Here is a 20,309-nt window from a genome sequence, read left to right on the forward strand (position 1 = left end):
GAAGCTCTGTCTCACATACTTTGGCCATTTGGCCAGGAGTGACCTATCATTGAAGGCCATCATGCTCATAAGGGTGGAGGGACAATGCAGGAAAGGAAGACCCTGAATAAGATAGATTGATCTAGTCACGAGGGCAATGGGATAAGGTGTTAGAATCAGTGAGACTGGCTCAGAACACTGCAGGCTTCAGAGCTATTGTACTTATTGCTAGGAGTCACAGGCGACTTGATGGCACATACAGCAATAACAACAAGCCAGAAGAGCATTCTCATGAGTCTGTCTATTCTTTGAGATACCAGCCTCAAATTCAGCAATACCAGCATGAGTAGTCAGAACAGCACTTTCAGCCTGTGATAAAATCCTGTAAATCATGTTTTTTGTAAAGTCTCTGTGTCCTGAGACATCAGTGATGATCACATAGTATTTGCTGGTCTGAATTTCCACAGAGAGGTATCAAGGGTAATACCATGTTCACCTTTCAGTTTATCTGAATCCCCTCTGTATGTGAAGGAGTTCTTTCCCAACTCAGCAGCTTCCATCTTAAATTTCTCAGTGGTTCTTTTGTCAGTCTCACCAGATTTGTTGTTTAATTTACATGTCGAGTGATGATAGTGTTGATATGGATCATCTTTCCCATTTTGACTTAGATTTTGTGAAAGTATTCACCAATACCTGCTTTCGGAAGACATGTTTGTTGCAGAAAAGCTTGTTTTATAATTTAGATTACATTTAGCTTAGAGCTCAAAGGTTTAACATTATATAATAAGTTGTGTAACTTACAGCTTTGCTGTATCACTAAAAGTAAGAATTTATCTGTAGTGTTTTTTGGAGATTTTTTTGATAGTCTTTAGAAGTTAATTCACGTTTGCCATGAAGCTCAGATCCTGGAGTCTATTTACCACAGTAGTGCTAGTGTTATATTGCAAGTGGTAGGAAAATAAATTCTTTTCAGTGAAGATTGGTTTTTTGATTGGCTTTTGAAATGGCTGAATAGTCAATGAGTTTTATTAGTACATGAAAACAAGCAAAGCTCTGTAGCATGAAATAAATAAGGCTTGTTTTTGTTTTTCTGTTTTGTGTACTTTTCTAGACAAAGTAGCTAAGTTTTTAAAGCTTCTGTAAATAAGTTAATGATAGTTTAAAATATAGTTGTTATTTCAGATGAATGAAAAATTATTGTAGCTTATGTTATCATTGAAAGTTTATTTGCTGCAGAAAGCATGTGTCATTTACTCAGAATGCTTACATTAGAATTACATGCAGAATCAAACAGATCACAGTATACACATAAGAATTTGGTTTCATTTAGCATCCTTGATTATGGAAGTCATGACAACCCTTTAAATATAGTAACGCATATTGTTGTTAGGTGCCCATAGTGACCCTATGAACAATAGATCTGAACCTCGTCCTGTCCTGGACCAGCTTTCTGTCATTTTTGACATACTTGAGCCTATTGCTTCAGTCACTGTACCATGTGCCAGTCCACCTTGTTGAGGGTCTGCATCTCTTTTGGTGACCCTCCACCTTTCCAAGAATGGTGTCTTTCCCCAAGGAATAGCCTCTCCTAGCAGTGTGCCCATAGTATGTGAGATGAAACTTTGTCTTCTCCAAGGAACATTCGGACTGTGCTTTCTGCAAGGTATAAAAGTTCTTTTGGCAGTCCATGGGCTATTCAGTACTCTTCTCCAGCACTACAGCTCACAGTCATCAGTTTCTTCTGTCATCCTTTTTTATTGTCTAGCTCTCAGATGCATAGCAAGTAATTGAAAAGACTGAATCAGGCACACCTTAGTGTTTTTCAGCAATTTGGAGAGGTCCCTGACAGTAGACTTGTTCAGTACAGATGTTGTGTACGAGTCGGAACTGACCCATAGCTGACCCTCAGGTGGGTTTTCAGAGACACAGAAGATTGTTGACCCTTCTCCTGTGGAGCCGCCGGTGACCTCAAAGCACCTGCTTTTGGGGTTCAGTGGAGCTTCTTGCCACTAGGCCATCAGAGACCCTGTGCAATGCAGTATGTAACCTGTTTCGACTGCTAGTGCCAAGGAAGAGTGTTGATTGTGGATATAATGAACATATACTAACAGTTTTTCTGTGTACAATTCAGTGACATTGTTTACATTTTTAAAATTAATTTTAATGAAAGTTTATAGAGACTTAGGGCTTCCAGTTATTCATTGTTGCACTTTTCTCCCTGCCCACTCCCTCCGCCCAATTTACTCTTCTCATTGAAAATAAAAGGAAAACTCTTTTTTTATGCAATCCCTCTTCCCAAGTCCACTCCACTGTGCAGCCTTCATTCTGCACCGCTGTCATGAGAATAATACCCAAACATATATCCCATTTAAACAGTTCTCTCCCTCATCTGTTTCAATGCAGTATACATCATTCCTCCCCTTTTTCTCTGCCTTCCCTCAACCCTGATGTCAGTCACATTTTACAGTAGTAGCCCTATGCAATATTTGTCCTTTTGTGACTGAGATATTTCATGCAGCATGTCCTCCAGGGTCATCTGTTTTGCATAGTATTGCATGAGTTCCTTGTTTTTCCATGCTGCACAGCATTCTATTGCGTGAATATACCACAGCTTCTCTATCCATTTGCTTGTTGATGGGCACTTGAGTTGTTTCCAGCTCTTTGCTACTGTGAACAAAAGCCGCAGTAAACACGGTTGTGCATAGATCTGCTTGGGGGGTGGTTATGGTTTCTTTAGGGCAAATTCACGTTAGTGGAATTGCTGGCTCATATGGTATTTCTACTTGCAACTTTTTGGGAAAGCGCTAAACTGCCTTCCATAGTGGTTGCACCATTTTACACTCCCGCCAGTGATGGATAAGGGTTCCAGTTTCTCTGCTGCCTCGCCAACATTTGATGTTTGCTATTCTGTTAAATTTTGTTACCCTTACTGGGGTGAGACGATACCTCATAGTTGTTTTTGTTTACATTTTTAAGGTGTGCAATCATTCTCACCTTCCCTTCATCTTCCATCATGAATATAAATTTGCTGTCGTATAAGTTTCTTACCTAATTTTTGTAATTGCTTTTGTCACTTTGAGCCCATATAGATAACTCTTAAAAGAACACAATGTTCAGAATAGAGATTCTTTACTAGTATAAGCTAAAGATTGATTTGAAAAATTATCAGGGTATTTTTTTTTTCTTTTAAAGATCATCTCATGGCAATAGTTTATCCAATCACCATGACTCCAGAAAGACTAGATTCCCAAGTCTTTTGGCATTTGATCAGGATTGTTTTTCAATACTCTTAGGTTTATATTAATCTGATAACAAGTTGTGGCACATACTGAGAAGAATAGGAATCCCAGAGCACTTAATTGTGCTCATGTGAAACCCATATCTGGACCAGGAGGCCGTTGGGCAAATGGAGCAGGGGAGCAATTTGGGAAGGGAGTGTGCCAGGGTTGTAGTCTCTCTCAATACCTAGTCAATCTGTATGCTGAGCAAATTATCCGAGATGCTGGATTGTAAGAGAAGGAGTGTGACATCAGGTTTAGAGGTAGACTTATCAATAGCCTGCCTTATGCAGATGACACAACTTTGCTTGCCTAAAGTGAAGAAGACTTGAAGCACTTGTTGCAGAAGATCAAGGAATTCAGCCTTCAGTATGGATTGCATCTCAGTGCCAAGAATTTGAAGATTCTTAACACTGGACCAATAGTGTGATGCTGTATGGAGAGGAGATTAAAACTGTCAACAAATTTATCTTGCCTGGATCCATAGTTAATACCATTTGGTACCAGCAGTCAGGAAATAAGGAGGAACACTGTACTCAGAAAATCTACAGCTAGAGACCTCCTCAAATTATTGAGAAATAATGATGTCAGTTTGAGGACTAAGGTGTGTAATTAAGGCCACAGTCTTTGCGATTACTTGCTATGCAACTGAGAGCTGGACAGCGAATAAACATGACAGGGAAAAAGTTGATGCTTTTGAGCTGTGGTGTTGGAGAAGAGCCCGGAATATCCCATGGATGGCCAAGAGAACAAACTAAGTCTTGTAGAATGTGTCGCTGGAGTGCTCTTTGGAGGCAAAAAATAGAGACTTTGCTTCACATACTTTGGGCATGTTGCTAGGAGAGGCTATTCCTTGGAGAAGGACATGATACTGGGAAGGGTGGAGGGTTGGCGAAGAAGAGGAAGACCTTCAGCCAGGTCTCTGCATCGTACTTGACTTGATGACAACCAAGAACAACAGGCTTATATAAACTCTTGGAACCTATTGCTAGTGCTTTTTTTTTGGTTGCCTGCCTTCAGCTGTTAATCTGCAGCGCTCACCAGTCTTTGAAAAGTGGGCTTGAATACCTACAGTCAGATGAGTCATTCCCCTGTTGGGTCTGAGTCTCTGGGACCTTCCAGCAAAGCACCAAATCTAAGGGACAGAGAAGCTAGGAAACTCAACAGTGGAGGGGGGCTGTTGATGTCAGAAATCATGGCGTTATATAGCATTTCACGTATTCAGGACAACATTGACTAGCCTTTCATTTGTGTGATGTTAAGGGTTAAATTTGCAAAATTGCTTCCTTACCTCTTCCCCTGAATGAGAATATGCTAATAGAATATGTTAGCCTATCCATAAAGGGATTAGCTTGTTTTGCCATTAAATTGAGCTGATCCAGGAATCAAATTTGAAGAATCTTACAACCAGCAAGGAGGAAGCAAGGGAATGCATTGTGTCCTTTAGGGCCAGAGATTCTTGTGCCAGCCAGACCATAGCCTATGGGAGCAGCAGCCGTAGCAGCTGCAGCAGAGAACCAGAGATCTGACATGGGACGGAGAGAACCTTGGGACTGCCACCTCATAGAACTTGCCTTTGTGCAAGTTTGTTGGACGACCAGGAGGTGGTGGGGTGGTGAGGAGAGCTATAATTGGCAGAACTGAGAGATTTATTACACTGGCCTAAAGCCACAAGGCTCAAGACTGAGGGGTCTGCAGGCACATTTTGGAAGCTCTTCTGATTGAGTGATTGTATCCTGCTCCTAACCTGAATTACAGCCTTTGACTTACCTAATAATGATTCCATGTGGTCTAATTCTTTCCTAATATGATTCTGTGTGGGCTAATATGATTGTGTCATCTTAATGGATTTTGGACTCAATATAGTAGTAAGATTGGTGTTGGATAAGCAGAGGTGTGGAAGTGCAAGGAATATGCCTGACCTTCTGAGAAGTAAGTTTTGTGTTGGTGGTGGTGTTTACAGGGACAGTTATCCTTTGTGGATTTGGTAAAGGTTAGATAGAGCTGTGGTTTACATCAACTTAAATAAAACAAAAATCCTCATCACTGCCAATAGGCCATGTCGTGACAGATCAGAAAAAGTATTGAAATTGTCAATGATTTCATCTTACTTGTATCCATAATCAACCATCTAGGAATCAATCGAAAGATGTATCACATTGGGAAAACTCTGTCAAGTACTTTTCCAGTTCTAAGAAGCAATAGTGTCACTTTAAAGTCTTAAGGTGCACTTCATCCAGTCTGTGGTCTTTTCGATTACTTGTTATTGTGTAAAGTTGGACAGTGACTGAGGAACCTAGAGGAATTGATGCCTTTGAGTAGTTGTGTTAGAGAAGAGTATTGAGTAACCTATTGATTGCCGAAAGAACAGCTCTGCCTTGGAGAAAGTACAACCAGGAGATTTCTTGGAGGCAAGGATGGTGAAACTTTAATATATTTTGGAAATGTAAGTAGGGGCCAGTCCTTGGGAAGAAATGTCATGCTTGGTGGAGGTGGAGGGTCATCAAAAGAGAAGAAGACCCTTAACAAGATGGACTGACAATGACGGTAACAGTGGGCTCAGGTATATAGGAAACTATGAGGATGACACTGGACAGATCAGGGTACAAATGGTTAGTATGGGTGGTTGTTGATTCAAGGTACCTTACAACAACTTCAAGAAGTCTTCATAGGGATACATCTTGATTCGTTCTTTGATGTATTCAAAGCCAATTCTATTTGTTAATTTCTGAAACTTAAAACTGGCATTAGCCCACAGCTGTTTCCTATGGGGTGGAAGTCAAACATAATTTTTACTCCCCAACTCTTAACCAGTTCTAAAAAAGGCTGCCTCTCACATAACACTGGACTTTTCTTGAGGTCTTGAGAATTTGCTGCCAAGAACTCACAGATCATACTCATAATTATGGAGGTTATTAGGAAAATAACAGACTACAATTCCTGATGAGGATCAATTTGGAAGTGACAGGAACTGCTCTCAGGTCTTTTTAGGCCATGTTCAAAAAAAGGCAGGCCAAGCTTAGGGCTGGCTCTGTCACTTATTCTTAGTTGAACAAGTGTTACAACTTCTTTAACTCTCATGTGAGATGCCTGAGTACTTACCCTCCACCAGCAAACCTTCTTGAATGCACGTCACTCTTACCTCCATGAAACGGAACTTCTGGGAAGCCCACTGCAGGCACTGTAAACTCTTCTGTCTTAGTACTGTCTTGTCATTTCTTGCAATACCTAGTTTTTCCTTTCTGTTGTATCTAGGAAGTTCTGTTAGGTTATAGGTAACTCAAGTCCGTAAAACACACTCAGCTCCCAACTCATTTTGATGGCAATGAGATCATCTTTCTCACGACTTCTGTTTAAGGAAATTGCTTCATTCGTATGCCACACACTCAACAGTCTCCTTTAGTAGGCCAAAACTATCCAGTCTTTGTGTTTGTTTCATCACCCCCTCATCATTATACATAATAAATTGTCTTCTCATAAGACTATTATGCAACTTATTTGCATTATAAACTCTGCAGTCCTTTTGCAAGAAATTTCCTAACAAATCATCTTGAACAGAAATATAAATCTCATGCCAGAAAGGTCATATATAAAGCTATCTGTCACAGTAAAATTTCCAAAATAGTTTTTGATATATCAGTCGTAGAGAGAGATGTAATTCAACCAAAGCAAAATGATGTAAAGAAATTGAATGTTTTAAAGTCATATTTCAAAAGAAAACTATCCTGTTAAAAGAATTTTTAAGCGTTACACATTTATTTCTTGGTATTATTACAAAGAACACAAAAAGTACTTTCTTATTAAAATGTTTGAACAATTCTACACTTAGGGAATAGGAGCTACTTATAGTGATTCATGGGGCTCTGGTGAGGAGGTGCATTGCCATCCCACAGGCACATGGTTCCAGAAGCTCAGCTATGAATCTTTTCTGACTATATAGTACGTCAGTTAACTACATTAATAGCCAGAAAATGAAGTTGTAAGGAATTCCTAATTTTGAAAAATTTTATGCGACTATGTTGAGAATAACTTATAAGTGTTAATACAAATCATCTTAGTCCAAATATAATATGTATTTAATTACTAAATATTAGGTATTATTTGAAAATTTTTCATAAAATAAAATGTCATATGTATTTATTTAGAAATATCTCTGTCCACAGATTTATAAATAATAACACATCTATTGTGACTATATTGTGGTTTCCCTTCACAGATACCAAGTTGTGTTAGTACAGCCATAAAATAACTTAATTCCTGAAGTCTCATTATAACATGGACATTAACAGTGGTGACAGATAAATGCTGATGCTTGGGAATCAAATACTAAATGAAACACTTGTAAAAAGGTAAGAAACAAAATAAAATCTTATGGCCAATTGAATTTTAGTTAGTTTAACTGACTAGAGTTTCTCTTTTTTCTGTGCTCCTGGCTTTTAAAGAAACAAATCTGCAATATCTTATTTTTCTTAATATTGGTAGGACTCAGTTGTAACTCAGTTCTTCTGTAGAAATTTCAGTTGCAGAAATTTTTGTATGATAGATTAAATGTGATGTATATTTAGGATCATCCAAATTATCCAAATAGAGTAGTAATACAGCGGGCTAGAACTTGATACAATGTTAAAATTTGGGGAAGGCCATTAGAGTAAGTGAATTCAGATAGATTTCATTATGAGAAGTTCTTTTCAAGGCCAATTTTGAATCACCTAATCCCTTAAAATTAGATTCTTAAAGCAGATTCTAGAAAAGAATTGCATCACATTTTGACTGAAGTGAATAACAGTAGTTATTGATGTATTTCAAGCTTTTTTTTTTGTTTGGTTTTTAAAAAACTCTTGTTCCAATTTCATAGAATTTCTAAGATTACATGGTACAAGGAAGTACAAACATGTCACTATGAAAACATGTTTTATTATTGACTAGTATCCCCCCTTATTATAGAAAGGAATACACCTCTTAGCATAAGTTTATTTTCTTCTTTTATTTTTAAAAATGTTATTTTAAAGAAAGGAATTTAGGAAGTTCTAGTATTCTTCATGGCTGAAGCTGAAAGTCTGAAACCCTGATGCTTAAGCTTTATTCTAGATCATAGATCCAACTCCAGGATATAAAGAGAAGAGATAATATTTCCACAATGAATAGATCTTTGGTTGTGCAGGTAAGTTACTTAGTTTTGTGAGTAGCAAAGACAACTGTGACTTGGATTTTGGTTGGGAATCTTGCTATTTTTCTGTAATTCATCCTTTGTGTGGATGTTTAAAAGAGTTTGGAGCTGAAGGGAATGGGTTAAAAGATGATTTTTCTACTCTTCCCAACAGAAGATTAAATGCACTCACTGTGTACATTAGAATCTTCAATGCATTATATTTAGTTTTATTATGCTAAGTATTTTTTTACTCAGTGACCATTATAAAATTTTTTCCCTCAGTTGTCTTTTTAAGGTTATATTCATGCCATTTTGTCTCGCTGTCATCTGTTTGTCATTCTTGATGGAAGAATGAAGGTGTCTTTGAGAGTAAATAGAACCTGAAATTGAATGATGTAGGTGGATTTTCAGATTTCGTTCCTTTACTTTTAACCTTATAGATATGGTGTTAATAATATGACGGAAGTGATTTTTAAAAAATTCCTAGCAAGCATAACTTTAGTATTATTAAATGTTTGAGATGTCTCTTCCATAGACTGGGAGGTTATAAGAAATTTTGTACCGCAACTCCCTTCCTATATACATAATCTCACATAAGTGGAAATCTCACATAAGTGGAAATCTGACCCTCCATCTGGAGAAAGAATGTTGTTGCAGTTTCCCCTGTCCTGACCCTCATTCCTTGAGGGAATCTGATAATATCCATCTCCTGATAAGGCAATTACAGAACCAGATCCTGATAAGGCCATGGGCCTCCATCATGCATTGACAAGAGGACCCTGGGCCTCAAATTCCTGAGCAAACTACCACCCCTTCTACATCTTCCTAACAGCCCCTATAAAAAGAAACTGTCTTTGTGTGACTGCACACACACACACACACACACACATACACACATACACACAAAAGGGTAGGGTGGGGGAAAAAGAAATTTTGTATTCTAGACAAGCAGGAAAAAAAGTATTGGCAACATTTTCCAGTTGCTTTTGATCTTTTTTTTTCTCCTTCCTTCACTTGGAGTTTTCTGTTTTTTCAGTTTAGTTTCTTAAGCCTAGTTCACTTGATAAAATGTGGTGTTACTAACTAGAACATTGATGTTAACAGGATTGCTAGCTAGCTCCTCAATTCCCATTTTATCATATCATTTTGGTAATTGTAGGAATAGAAGGTTACAAGTTGGAGTGTCTTTGAAATATCTTTTTGAGATCTCCCTGCCCTTAAGTAATGTTGTTGTTGTTATGTGCTGTCGAGTCGCTTGCGACTCATAGGGACCCTATGTATAGCATCCCTAAACTTTCCTCTGTCCTGTGCCAATCGCACTGTCTCCGATACACCCATCCCAATTACCCCAGTCACTGAATCAGTCCACCTCATAGAGGGCCTTCCCCTCCAGTGCTATCCCTCCACCTTCCCAAGCATGATGTCCCTCTCCAAGGACCGGTCCATCCTTACAACATGTCCAAAGTATGTTAGATGAAGCTTCAGAATCCTTGCCTCCAAGGATCAGCCCGGTTTAACCCTTTCTTTCCAGGATGAGTCTGTTTGTTTTCCTAGCAGTCCATGGTACCTTCAATACTCTTCTCCAGCACCACAACTCAAAGACATCAGTTCTCCTCCTTAAGTAATAGAGCTATGTTTTATTTGGTGGTCCTTTTTAGTTTTTATTACTTCTTTCCTTTTTTTTTTTTTTTTTTGTATTTTTATTGTATTTTATGTGTACCGTCAAATCAGATCTGACTGGTACAGGAGGAGATTGCCCCCTCCTTCTCCAGTAGAGCATCTGGTGGTTTTGAACCGTGTACTTCTGGGATTGCAGTGCAGTGTCTTGCCACTAGGCCACCAGAGCTCCCTTACTTCTTTCCATTCTTAATGATACAGTTTTTCAGATGTGATCACAGTGACTGGGGATTTATTATGATCTGGTTTGTAGTTTAGTTGATACTCTGTCAGAGTTTCAGAATCCTGTAGTTAAATTTGAGGTAAAAGTGGATTTACATTAGAGATGGAGAGCTCAATAGTGAATTTGTAGGCAGCATATGTGGAATTTTGATCATTATGTGAATCAGTACAATGAAATGTGATTGACTGGCTGTACTTACATAATGCTCTCCAGTAGGATGAACACTTTTACTAGGGTGGAGAAGAGAGAAAATGAAATATCTCCAGCTGTGCTGATTGACTACATTCTCTCACTTCTATGTACTATGTTCATTTGTTGATAGATAGAATTTAGGAATAACTACTCTCTGGTTATTAGGTTAGATTTTGACAGTATGAATACGTTAGCTAATGTTTTCCCTTTCTTCTCAAACAGAGATTATATTTCTAGTTCCAGGTGGTTATTGGCTAAGATTTTCACTATGTGCCCCCGGCTTTAGAAACTAGCAAGACTGTTTTCTATGATACTTAGTTTGTAAATGAGTATGTATTTTTTCCCTTAACAACTTGATATTTGCCAGGAATATAATTTTGTGTTCAAAACCTCTTTGCTGAATTTCTTCAGTTGCTGTTTTTAGGTAGTAGCTAAAATGAGGAAAACAACTACACTAATATATAATACTTTGTTAAACTTGACAAACAGTGTAGAAACATATCTGCGACATTTAGTAGGACTCTTTTGAATACTAAATTTGGTGCTTTATTAGATAGTTATAGCCTATCCAAAATATAAAAGATATGAAGGAAAGAATAGAAAAATTATCAGTAGGAAAAGTACTACTACTTTATTAAACTATAATCTTACGATTATTTTAATTCATTTATTAACTTTAGTACTTGCAATATGTTAATTTTAGGTGAGAGATTTTAAACTAAGTCCTCTGGTACTGTGAGTCAGAGGAATCATGACTTTATTTTACTTTTATTATTAAGATTAAATAAGGAAATAAAAGGCATTTAATGACTGTTTTGAGAAAATGGTAGGATACAGTGGTCACACGTGGTATTTCTTAAATTTTGTTGTTCATATGAATCACCTAGGAATCTGAGGGCCGTGATCCAGGTCCTAATTTGAATTGCAATGTATGAAATATCAAAAAGGTCTTGTTAAAATCAGATTCACTTTAAATTTGGCCCAATAGCGGAGGCTTTGAGAACCTTAAAACTTGTGCTTTGTACTTGTGGAATGGAATGAAAAATTGTTGAGTAGCAAGAGAAACACTTTTAATCTTTTTTTTAATCAGTATTTAGGTAGTTTAATCACTAAATAGTGAAGGACTAAAACACATGATATTATGTAGTGATACACAGGAAATCCACAAACACCCCCCCCACCTGATCCACTCTTTTTAAGTACTACTTGTTGTCTGTCATAGAATTGGAACAGACTCATAAGTGACCTTCTAGTCTGTTTTCAGACACTATAAACCACATGAAAGGATGTTGCCCATCTATCTCTTAGAGAAGCAACTCAAGGATTTGAACTGTGGCTTTGGGTTGGCATTTTAACTTCTTACCACTAAGCCACCAGAACTCCCTAGATATGTTAGTGCTACTAATAAATTTATTTCATACAATATAGCATCTCTTTAGAAAGTTTATATCTTGGGGCAGAATTTTGCTCTCACTCAGATTAGTTTGGAAAAAAAAAAGAAACTAACAATGGTTATTATTAAACTTTAACTATTGAAGAAATTTGTTTATATGCCTGTGACAATGAATTTTAATAAGGAAAGGTAAAAAGATTTTTGTGTTTATAAAATACTTCTCTTAACAGTATTGCTTTAACAATGCATTTAAGTGATAAATACAATTAAGGTATATATTTAAAAATATTTGCATTAGACTTTGTAAGTTTATAGAATTAGTTATTAGATTTCTTTTGCACATTTATATAGGTATTTAATATTTCTCAACGTTTGAAAATTCCAGACATGAACTCACGTGAATTACTTTTACTCCTTGAAACACATTTGAAGTTTAAATTTTTTGTAACTAGACAAGAAATGTACAGGAAATTTGTATTTTGTTGCCTGTGAATATAAATATATAGACTTTAAACTTGGGGAAAGATTTTAGCAAATGAGAATGTCAGGTCCCTCAATTACATACTAAAATGATGAGAGATGTTTTGTTGCCTTTTTTTTTTTAAAGGTAATCTTAACTTCTGATCCTATTTTCTTATTAACTTGATCCTGGAGAATTCTCTAGCTTTATCCTTATCCCTGGTTCGTTTTTTATGTCTTGAAAATTGCTAATAAAACAACGCACAGACCTGTACCCAGAAGTAATATTCCGTTTCACTAATTTAAATATTTTACAGAATACTTTTCTCACATAAGCAGGAACAAGCAATCAGTTGCCTTTTAGTGATTCATTTTCTTGTATTAAATGTGGTCGTGTGCTGCTTGTCTTTTGTAGTTCTTCATAACCTTTCTGCTGTTAGATAACTTCTAGTTCAAGCAAAGGAGAACTTGAGTTTGATTTGAGATGGAGAAAGAGATTGACGTTTGGAGAGTTATATAATCGAGATGGAGGCTGAGGTCAAGATGACTGTAGAGAGAAAGATACCATGAAGCTTTGTACTAGAGCTATTAAAGTTTTCTGTTACCATCCTATACTATATTACATCAGTGAACTGGCAAAGCATCTTGTCATAGCAAAATTCTAGAAGAGTAGAGGAATGGAGATTTGAAATGGTAATTACCTCTTTATTCTGTTTGATAGGAAAGACTTTTGGAAAGTATTTGTACTAAAGTAGACTACAAAAGAGTTTAGCCAAATGAATTAATCATGTTACTTTTCAATTTTCCTGTCAGTTTTATATTAGAAACCCGAAGTATCCACACCAGAAAGCCTGCTCATCTCCCAGGCTACTGATTAAAACAATAGCATGCATGAAAATTAGAATAAGGAAAGGGTGGGGTTATATGAGTCTTCCTGTTTTTTTTTTAAATGTAAAGGTTTTAGAGGCTGCTTTCTTATTTTCTTCTGTCATCTTTAGAGTGCTTTCTTTTTTACTTGCTAATTCATGACCCTGCTTCTACAGACTAGAAAGACTTGGCTTTTCTCTGTTTGGCTTGCAAATGTAAAGTAGGATCCATCAACTTGGTTAAAAAGAAGTTTTCACTGCAACAATTTTTTTTTTACACATGCTACATAATTTGTCAAGTGATTTTGACCAAAGCTCATTTTGGGCAAAGAGTTAAAAAGCAGAATCTATATTACTACCTTTCAGGGAGTTTTGGGGGAAGAAAATGAAAAATTATTGGCTGAGTTTCTGTAGTGGAGCTGCTTGCTATGTGAACCCAAGATTATAATTTTAATAAGCAAGATTAACCCAATTTCTGTGATAGATTATTTTTCCTGGGAATTCATTGTTTATATATCTGAGACGCAGCCCAAGAGTATGCTCTCTATAATCTTGCCATGTTACCATCTGTGTGAGTGCTCCCCCCTTTAAAAGTTTGGATAATAATATTGACTGTGTTGTGAGAATTGAGTTAATGTATGGAAGGCACATAAAATAGTTCATGGAACATGATAAATGCAATGTAAATGTTAGCTATTTTAGAATGATTGGAAATGTTTGAAAAAATGATACTGTGTAATTTATTAATATTGGTTAGATTAAGAAATTATAGAATATTTTTGTTTTAGGTGTATTAACTATTACCTTTTTCTCATTATTTTGTTTACATTTTTGAAGGTTTCCCAATGAGTGGATCATGATGACCGTATTGTAGGGACTTGCCATAGTATGGCTGCTTCCCGATCTACTCGTGTTACAAGATCAACAGTGGGGTTAAACGGCTTGGATGAATCTTTTTGTGGTAGAACTTTAAGGAATCGTAGCATTGCTCACCCTGAAGAAATTTCTTCTCATTCTCAAGTACGATCAAGATCACCAAAGAAGAGACCAGAACCTGTGCAAATTCAGAAAGGAAATAATAACAACAATAATGGAAGAACCACTGACTTAAAACAGCAGAGTACTCGTGAATCGTGGGTAAGCCCTAGAAAAAAAGGACTTTCTTCTTCAGAAAAGGATAATATAGAAAGGCAGGCAATAGAAAATTGTGAGCGAAGGCAAACAGAACCTGTTCCTCCAGTTTTAAGAAGAATTAAGCGTTGTCTTAGATCTGACGCACCAAACGGTTCAGAAGAAGATTCACCTATCAAATCAGAGAAAGATTCAGTAGAACAGAGGAGCACAGTAGTGGACAATGATGCAGATTTTCAAGGGACTAAAAGAGCTTGTCGATGTCTTTTACTGGATGATTGTGAGAAAAGGGAAATTAAAAAGGTGAATGTCAGTGAGGAAGGGTCACTTAAATCTGCAGTAGTTGAAGATATCACGGGCTATTTGGCTGTCAATGGTGTTGATGACAGTGATTCTGCTGTTATAAACTGTGATGACTGTCAGCCTGAAAGGAACACTAAACAAAGTAGCACTGGTTCCTGTGTGTTGCAGGAGAAATCAGTAGCTGAAAATGGGGATTCGGATACCCAGACTTCAGTGTTCCTTGATAGGAAGGAGGACAGTTATATAGACCATAACGTGCCTTGCACAAATACTGAAGTGCAGGTCAAGTTGGAGGACCACAAAATAATAACTGCCTGCCTGCCTGCGGAACATGTTAATCAGCTGACTACTGAGCCAGCAACAGGAGGGCCTTTTCCTGAAAATCAGTCATCTTTAAGGGATTCTGAGGAGGAAGTAGATGTGGTGGGAGATAGCAACGCCTCAAAAGAGCGATGTAATGAAAACACCAATAACACCCTGGACACAAATCTTGAGAGTATGCCAGTCTCTGGAGAACCAGAACCATCATCTGTTCTAGACTGTGTTTCAGCTCAAACGATGTCTTTGTCAGAACCTCAAGAACATCGCTATATCCTGAGAACTTCACCACGAAGGGCCGCCCCTGCCAGAGGTAGTCCCAGTAAAAGTAATTCTCCTTGCAGAGAGAATGGACAACTTGAGGAGAATAATCTTAGTCCCAATGAAACCAATACAGCTATTAGTGATAATATAAGTGAGTCTCAGACAAATCCTGATGAAATTTCCCAGAATGAAAAAGGGATATGTTGTGACTCTGAAAATTATGAAAGTGAAGGACTAAGTAAGCCACCCTCAGAGGCAAGACTCAATATTGGACATTTACCATCTGCCAAAGAGAGTGCCAATCAGCACATTACAGAAGAGGAGGATGATGATCCTGATGTTTATTACTTTGAATCAGATCATGTGGCACTGAAACACAACAAAGAGTATGTGTAAATATGGTAACCATGAATTCTGCTTTGTTTATTATTCCCCAAATTTTCTGTATCTATTCATAGCTTATTTTGTTACTGCCAAAATTAACACTTAAGCAAAAATTACAGATTTGACATGATTTCCTCAACTTTTAGAAGCAAAATTCCACTTTAATTATCTTTATTACAATATGGTATTTTTAGTTCTGACATTTCATATGTCTTATTTAGAATAAAAATTACATGTGGAAACAAAGGTAATAGTAACAGTATTTTTTAGGTAAATTTTATAGGAACATACTTTTAATTATTTATATTTCTTTCCCCAGTTAAATTTTTTATTTAAAAATGTGTATCATGCATTATCTTTGACTCTGTGACTTGCTTACAAAAGTAGATGTCATTAATGTTAATGACAATTTGTTGTATGCACTGATTATCATATTAGCAATAGGTAGTCTGTTGTTCCTGAACTCACGGGGACAACTTAAGATTTCAGTTCTCAATCTTTGCCATAAAGACCCTTTAAATAAAGAATTCTACTTTCATATTTTTCACTAAATTTCCTTTAAAGCATTCAGGGCAGTGAGACAGATGAATTTGAGCTCACTAAAGAGCAAAATAATCCTGAAAGTAACTGCAACAGATTGTGCTCATTATAAATAGCATGATCAGCAGTACAAAACACTTAATAAATAGATGATTGCCTTTATTACTACTATGGAGTAAGCTTTTAAATTATTATTATTATTACAGTAAGATTATATGGAATGCATACTACTGCTCTGAACTGAGAGATGTTTATATTGGTTTTGTTGTGACAATTGTCACAGCTCGTTACATGTTAGACCAGTGCATCAGATCCAGTTTGTTGGCCATTATATTCTTTTCACCCCATATTATAGACCACTCAGATTTGCATATGGTTGTAAGGTGGTCTTTAGATTAGGTCTAAAATTTTCCTTTGGGTTTGCCTCCCTTTTAAATGAAATTTTAGTATTGGGTATAATAATCCTTTTATCTGAATGTTTTCTAAATTGCCTTCTGTGAAATTGCATTTTCAGATACTATGTAAAATGTTGGATTGAAATCTCAAAAGAGATTGAAATATCAAAAAACCTCTGAGTTGGTGGTTTCTGAAATGAAATAATTGGAGTTCTTACCATCCATATAATTAATAGAGTTTTTAAAAGTATAATTGATAATCCAAACTTAAATAATAAAAAGTTAATATTTGCAAAATAATATTCTGTAGGTCTATTTGCTTTTATTTTATTCCCTCCTTTCCCCAAGAACTCTTTAAATTTGGCTTAATACTGCTATTCATGGAAAATATTAAAAATAAGTTGTTATTGACTATTTTTTTGTATGCACTATCCTGATGTAAATTCTAAAGAATAATAGTTGAATAAGTAAATGATCTAGACATCATGACCATTAATATATTCCATGTTTAGAACCCTCTGGGGAATAAAAGCAATAAAGGTTTTTTCATATGTTCCTTTGGTTATATAGAATCTGAATGTTGATTGTTTTGTTTGCACAATAATCTTACATTACTGACCAGCTTTGGGCAAAAGAAATCAATCATTCATTGTTAACTTATTCTTTTGCTCCAAATCTTTGAAAGATGGCAACTTTTGACCTTAATATTTTAAAAACTTTTTTTCCCCTCACTCACACTTCCCTCACCAAGAAAGCAGTTGAGGAGTAAGATAGAGATACCATCTTCGTGAACATCTTGATTAATTTAATAGAATTGGGAAAAGGTGTACGATTACAGAGTCAGATGTAATCTCTTGTACACTCTCCCCCCAAGTCTTCTATACCTGTACTTTTTGTTTAAAGCTACGAAATGTTGGCATAGAACGTTGACTCTTTTTATCTAATCTGTCATTTAAAAAAAAAAGCATCATGCTTATCTTTATAATACATTCTCGCACAAGTAAATTTCTGGAAGTCTGAAAATGTTTTTATAGTATTCTCTCATAAACACATGTACATATACAATGCAGCAAGTAATTTTTCTCTTAACATATTTCCCCTGTGTTTAAAAGGTTACTCAGATAATGTATTACCTTTTGAAACAGAAGATTGGTTGTTGCACAGCCTAAAAATTAGTATCTACTAGTAAGGAATTTGTATTTCCTTGGTGACTATCTTTTAAAAGTCCATTAGTAATTATCAATTATGTTCTGCACAGAACATAATTTTGAACTGACATTGGAAGAAATAGCTTTGCATACCAGTATATGTTATTAACAGTTGCTTCTAAGTTAACATTAAATATTTAAAAAACATCTGTCTACAGCATTCAGCTTATCGTTTATCCATCTTTTTTGTAAGAATCAAGGTTATCATATGTAAAGTCATCTAATTACTTATAAATGAGAAGATGCTGTGACTGGAGTCATCTGAAGTACTGTTTAGCCTCCTCTTCTTAGTTTGTCATTCTCCAGAATGCTATTTCATATGTTTTTCCAGTTGTCCAGTTTCATTGTGAGCGAATAATTACAGATAATTTTTTCCCTCCAGTAAAATTCAGCTATAGATTATTTTATTAGACAAGCTCTTTCAAAGATGATGGAGATAAAAACCCCCACTTTTTATAACTTCATCTTCATAGTTGATGTATTTTGCTAATGTAGGTAATTGTTGGTGACTATTTGGCCTAAATTGCCTGTCAGACCCGAGATCATGAACTTAATTGCAGGTTGCCCTTTCTGTTTAGATAATGACCTTTTGCTGTTTAGAAAATTTCGAGCTCTTAAGTTTTGAATTTCTGGCTCTAGGGAGAGTAAGTTTGAATAATTTTGGGTTCTAAACTTTAGTGTTCCATTTTTCTTCTAAATCAAGCCTGATCAGTGGAAAATAAATATAAAGTGAAAATGTGAATTGACTTAGGTCTTTGTATTCTTAACGTGCAAGAATATGTAAATAAATTTATATTTAAAGAGCCTTATATAGAGAATTTTATTTAAGAATCCTTAATATTGTAATTTTTCATGATGGCAGGAGTAAAGCTTGATTTAGTGTTTCTTGATCTTTTGCATTAACTCATATAGAGCAGTTTGTTAATGGTTTTAATTTTAAATTCTTAGGGAACAAAAATATAAAATAGCTATTTCTCATGTAAGAGTTGCTCTAGTAGCTTTAAACTTAATTCTCAAAAATGTTAACAGTATTTACCAGAAATATAACTTTAAACTTGTTTCTCTTAAATGTTACAAATACTGGTTTTATGCCCTTCTTTTGCATCATACTTTTTATTAGAAACTGCATCTAGAAAATGTTTATCAGTGAATAATCAAGTTAATTTTCCGAGAACATTCTTACACTGTTGGTGAAATAAATTTCTTGCAAGGTGCCAGAAACACCCCCTGGGATAAAAGATAGTAAAGGGTTCATCCTGCCCTGGATAAGATAATTTCATATTTTGCATGTTATCAAAATAAGAACACCTCAGTGCTAAGATACTCTTTTGGACTTGTAGAGACCCTCTTGTATGGAGTAGAACTGCTCTACAGAATTTCCATCCCTGTTAATCTTTGCTTCAGCTGAGGTATGGTGCCACATCCTTATACCGTGTAGTGGCTGGTGGTTTGAACCAAGAGTTTTTGGTTTGTAGCCGAGCACTCTACCGATCACTCCATGACCAGGAGTATTTTGTAGAGCTTTATAATTCACAAAACAATTTTTTACACTGTTAATGAACAGTTTAGAAATTGTCAGGATAGTTTTCTTAATTGTAATCTAAGTGTTTATTTGTTTAAAGTATTAGGATGAATTATTGGCAAACATGGGATCAGAACTGCTCTCTTCTAATTCCTAGTCTGAAATGATTTTAACTACATTTGGTTCCCTCATCCAATGAGGATTTATTCCATGGACTTTTGGTTTCTACCTTGAGAACCTTCACAGAGCAGAGTCTTGGGTACTCGGTTTTCAAGAACTCTGTAGGCTAAGTGTAACATTTGTAATTTTAATGTTGATTAGCTGGTATTATGTCACAGAATCAACATCCTAGGTAAGTAACCGGTTTTATTTACTAAATGAAAAGCTTTTTATAATTTTTTTTTAAAAAACCCTTTAAATGTTTGTATATATGAAGAATAACTAGCATTATATAAACTGGGGGAATTGAAAAGTCTACCCAAAAAACTCTATAAGAGTTGACTTCAAACCGAGGAATTTGTGTTTTTAAAACTTGTAGTTGAAAACGACGCGTTGGTTTGGCAGTTTTAGAATATAATATAGTATAATCAGAGACTGCTAATGAAAGAAAATTGCAAACTTCTCATTTCACTATAAAAGGCTCTGCAATAGCTAGAATGGACCCAGTAGTTTGGCACAAAGGTTAATGGAGAGAGTAAAAACTATTATATAAAATTTCTGATTATAAGGAACCCAAATATTCAGTGTAAACTTTCTTCCCTTTGGATAGGATCATGTTTTATTTCATCAAACATGAATGGTTTGTAATGTGATATGGTGTAATCCAAGTTTATACAAAATATAATTAAGCCTTTGCTTTTTGGTTCAGAAACATTTTTTTCTGACAAATTATGCAGTGATCCTTTCCTGGGCTCAAAATATATGTCTGTTTTTTTCTTATGTTAAATGATTTTGAACTAATCTTTGACTTTTGAGCTACTTTTGGTACTTTTAGGTCAGAATTTTGTAAAAAATTTTTATTATTTTTT

The 20,309-nt window shown here is 35.7% G+C and overlaps 1 protein-coding gene across 1 annotated transcript in view; it reads left to right on the plus strand.

Annotated features, from left to right (window-relative positions):
* The first annotated feature begins 14,104 nt into the window (after positions 1–14,104).
* The window catches only part of ZZZ3 (zinc finger, ZZ-type containing 3), a 49,862-nt gene continuing 43,657 nt past the window's right edge, over positions 14,105–20,309 (plus strand). The window contains exon 1 of the mRNA XM_006888595.1: positions 14,105–15,618. Within this exon, the coding sequence (XP_006888657.1) occupies positions 14,105–15,618 (1,514 nt within the window). The remainder of the gene's footprint in view (positions 15,619–20,309) is intronic.

Source organism: Elephantulus edwardii, unplaced genomic scaffold, assembly GCF_000299155.1.
Source record: "Elephantulus edwardii isolate Elephantulus edwardi_28Jun2011 unplaced genomic scaffold, EleEdw1.0 scaffold00069, whole genome shotgun sequence".
Lineage (NCBI taxonomy): Eukaryota > Metazoa > Chordata > Mammalia > Macroscelidea > Macroscelididae > Elephantulus > Elephantulus edwardii.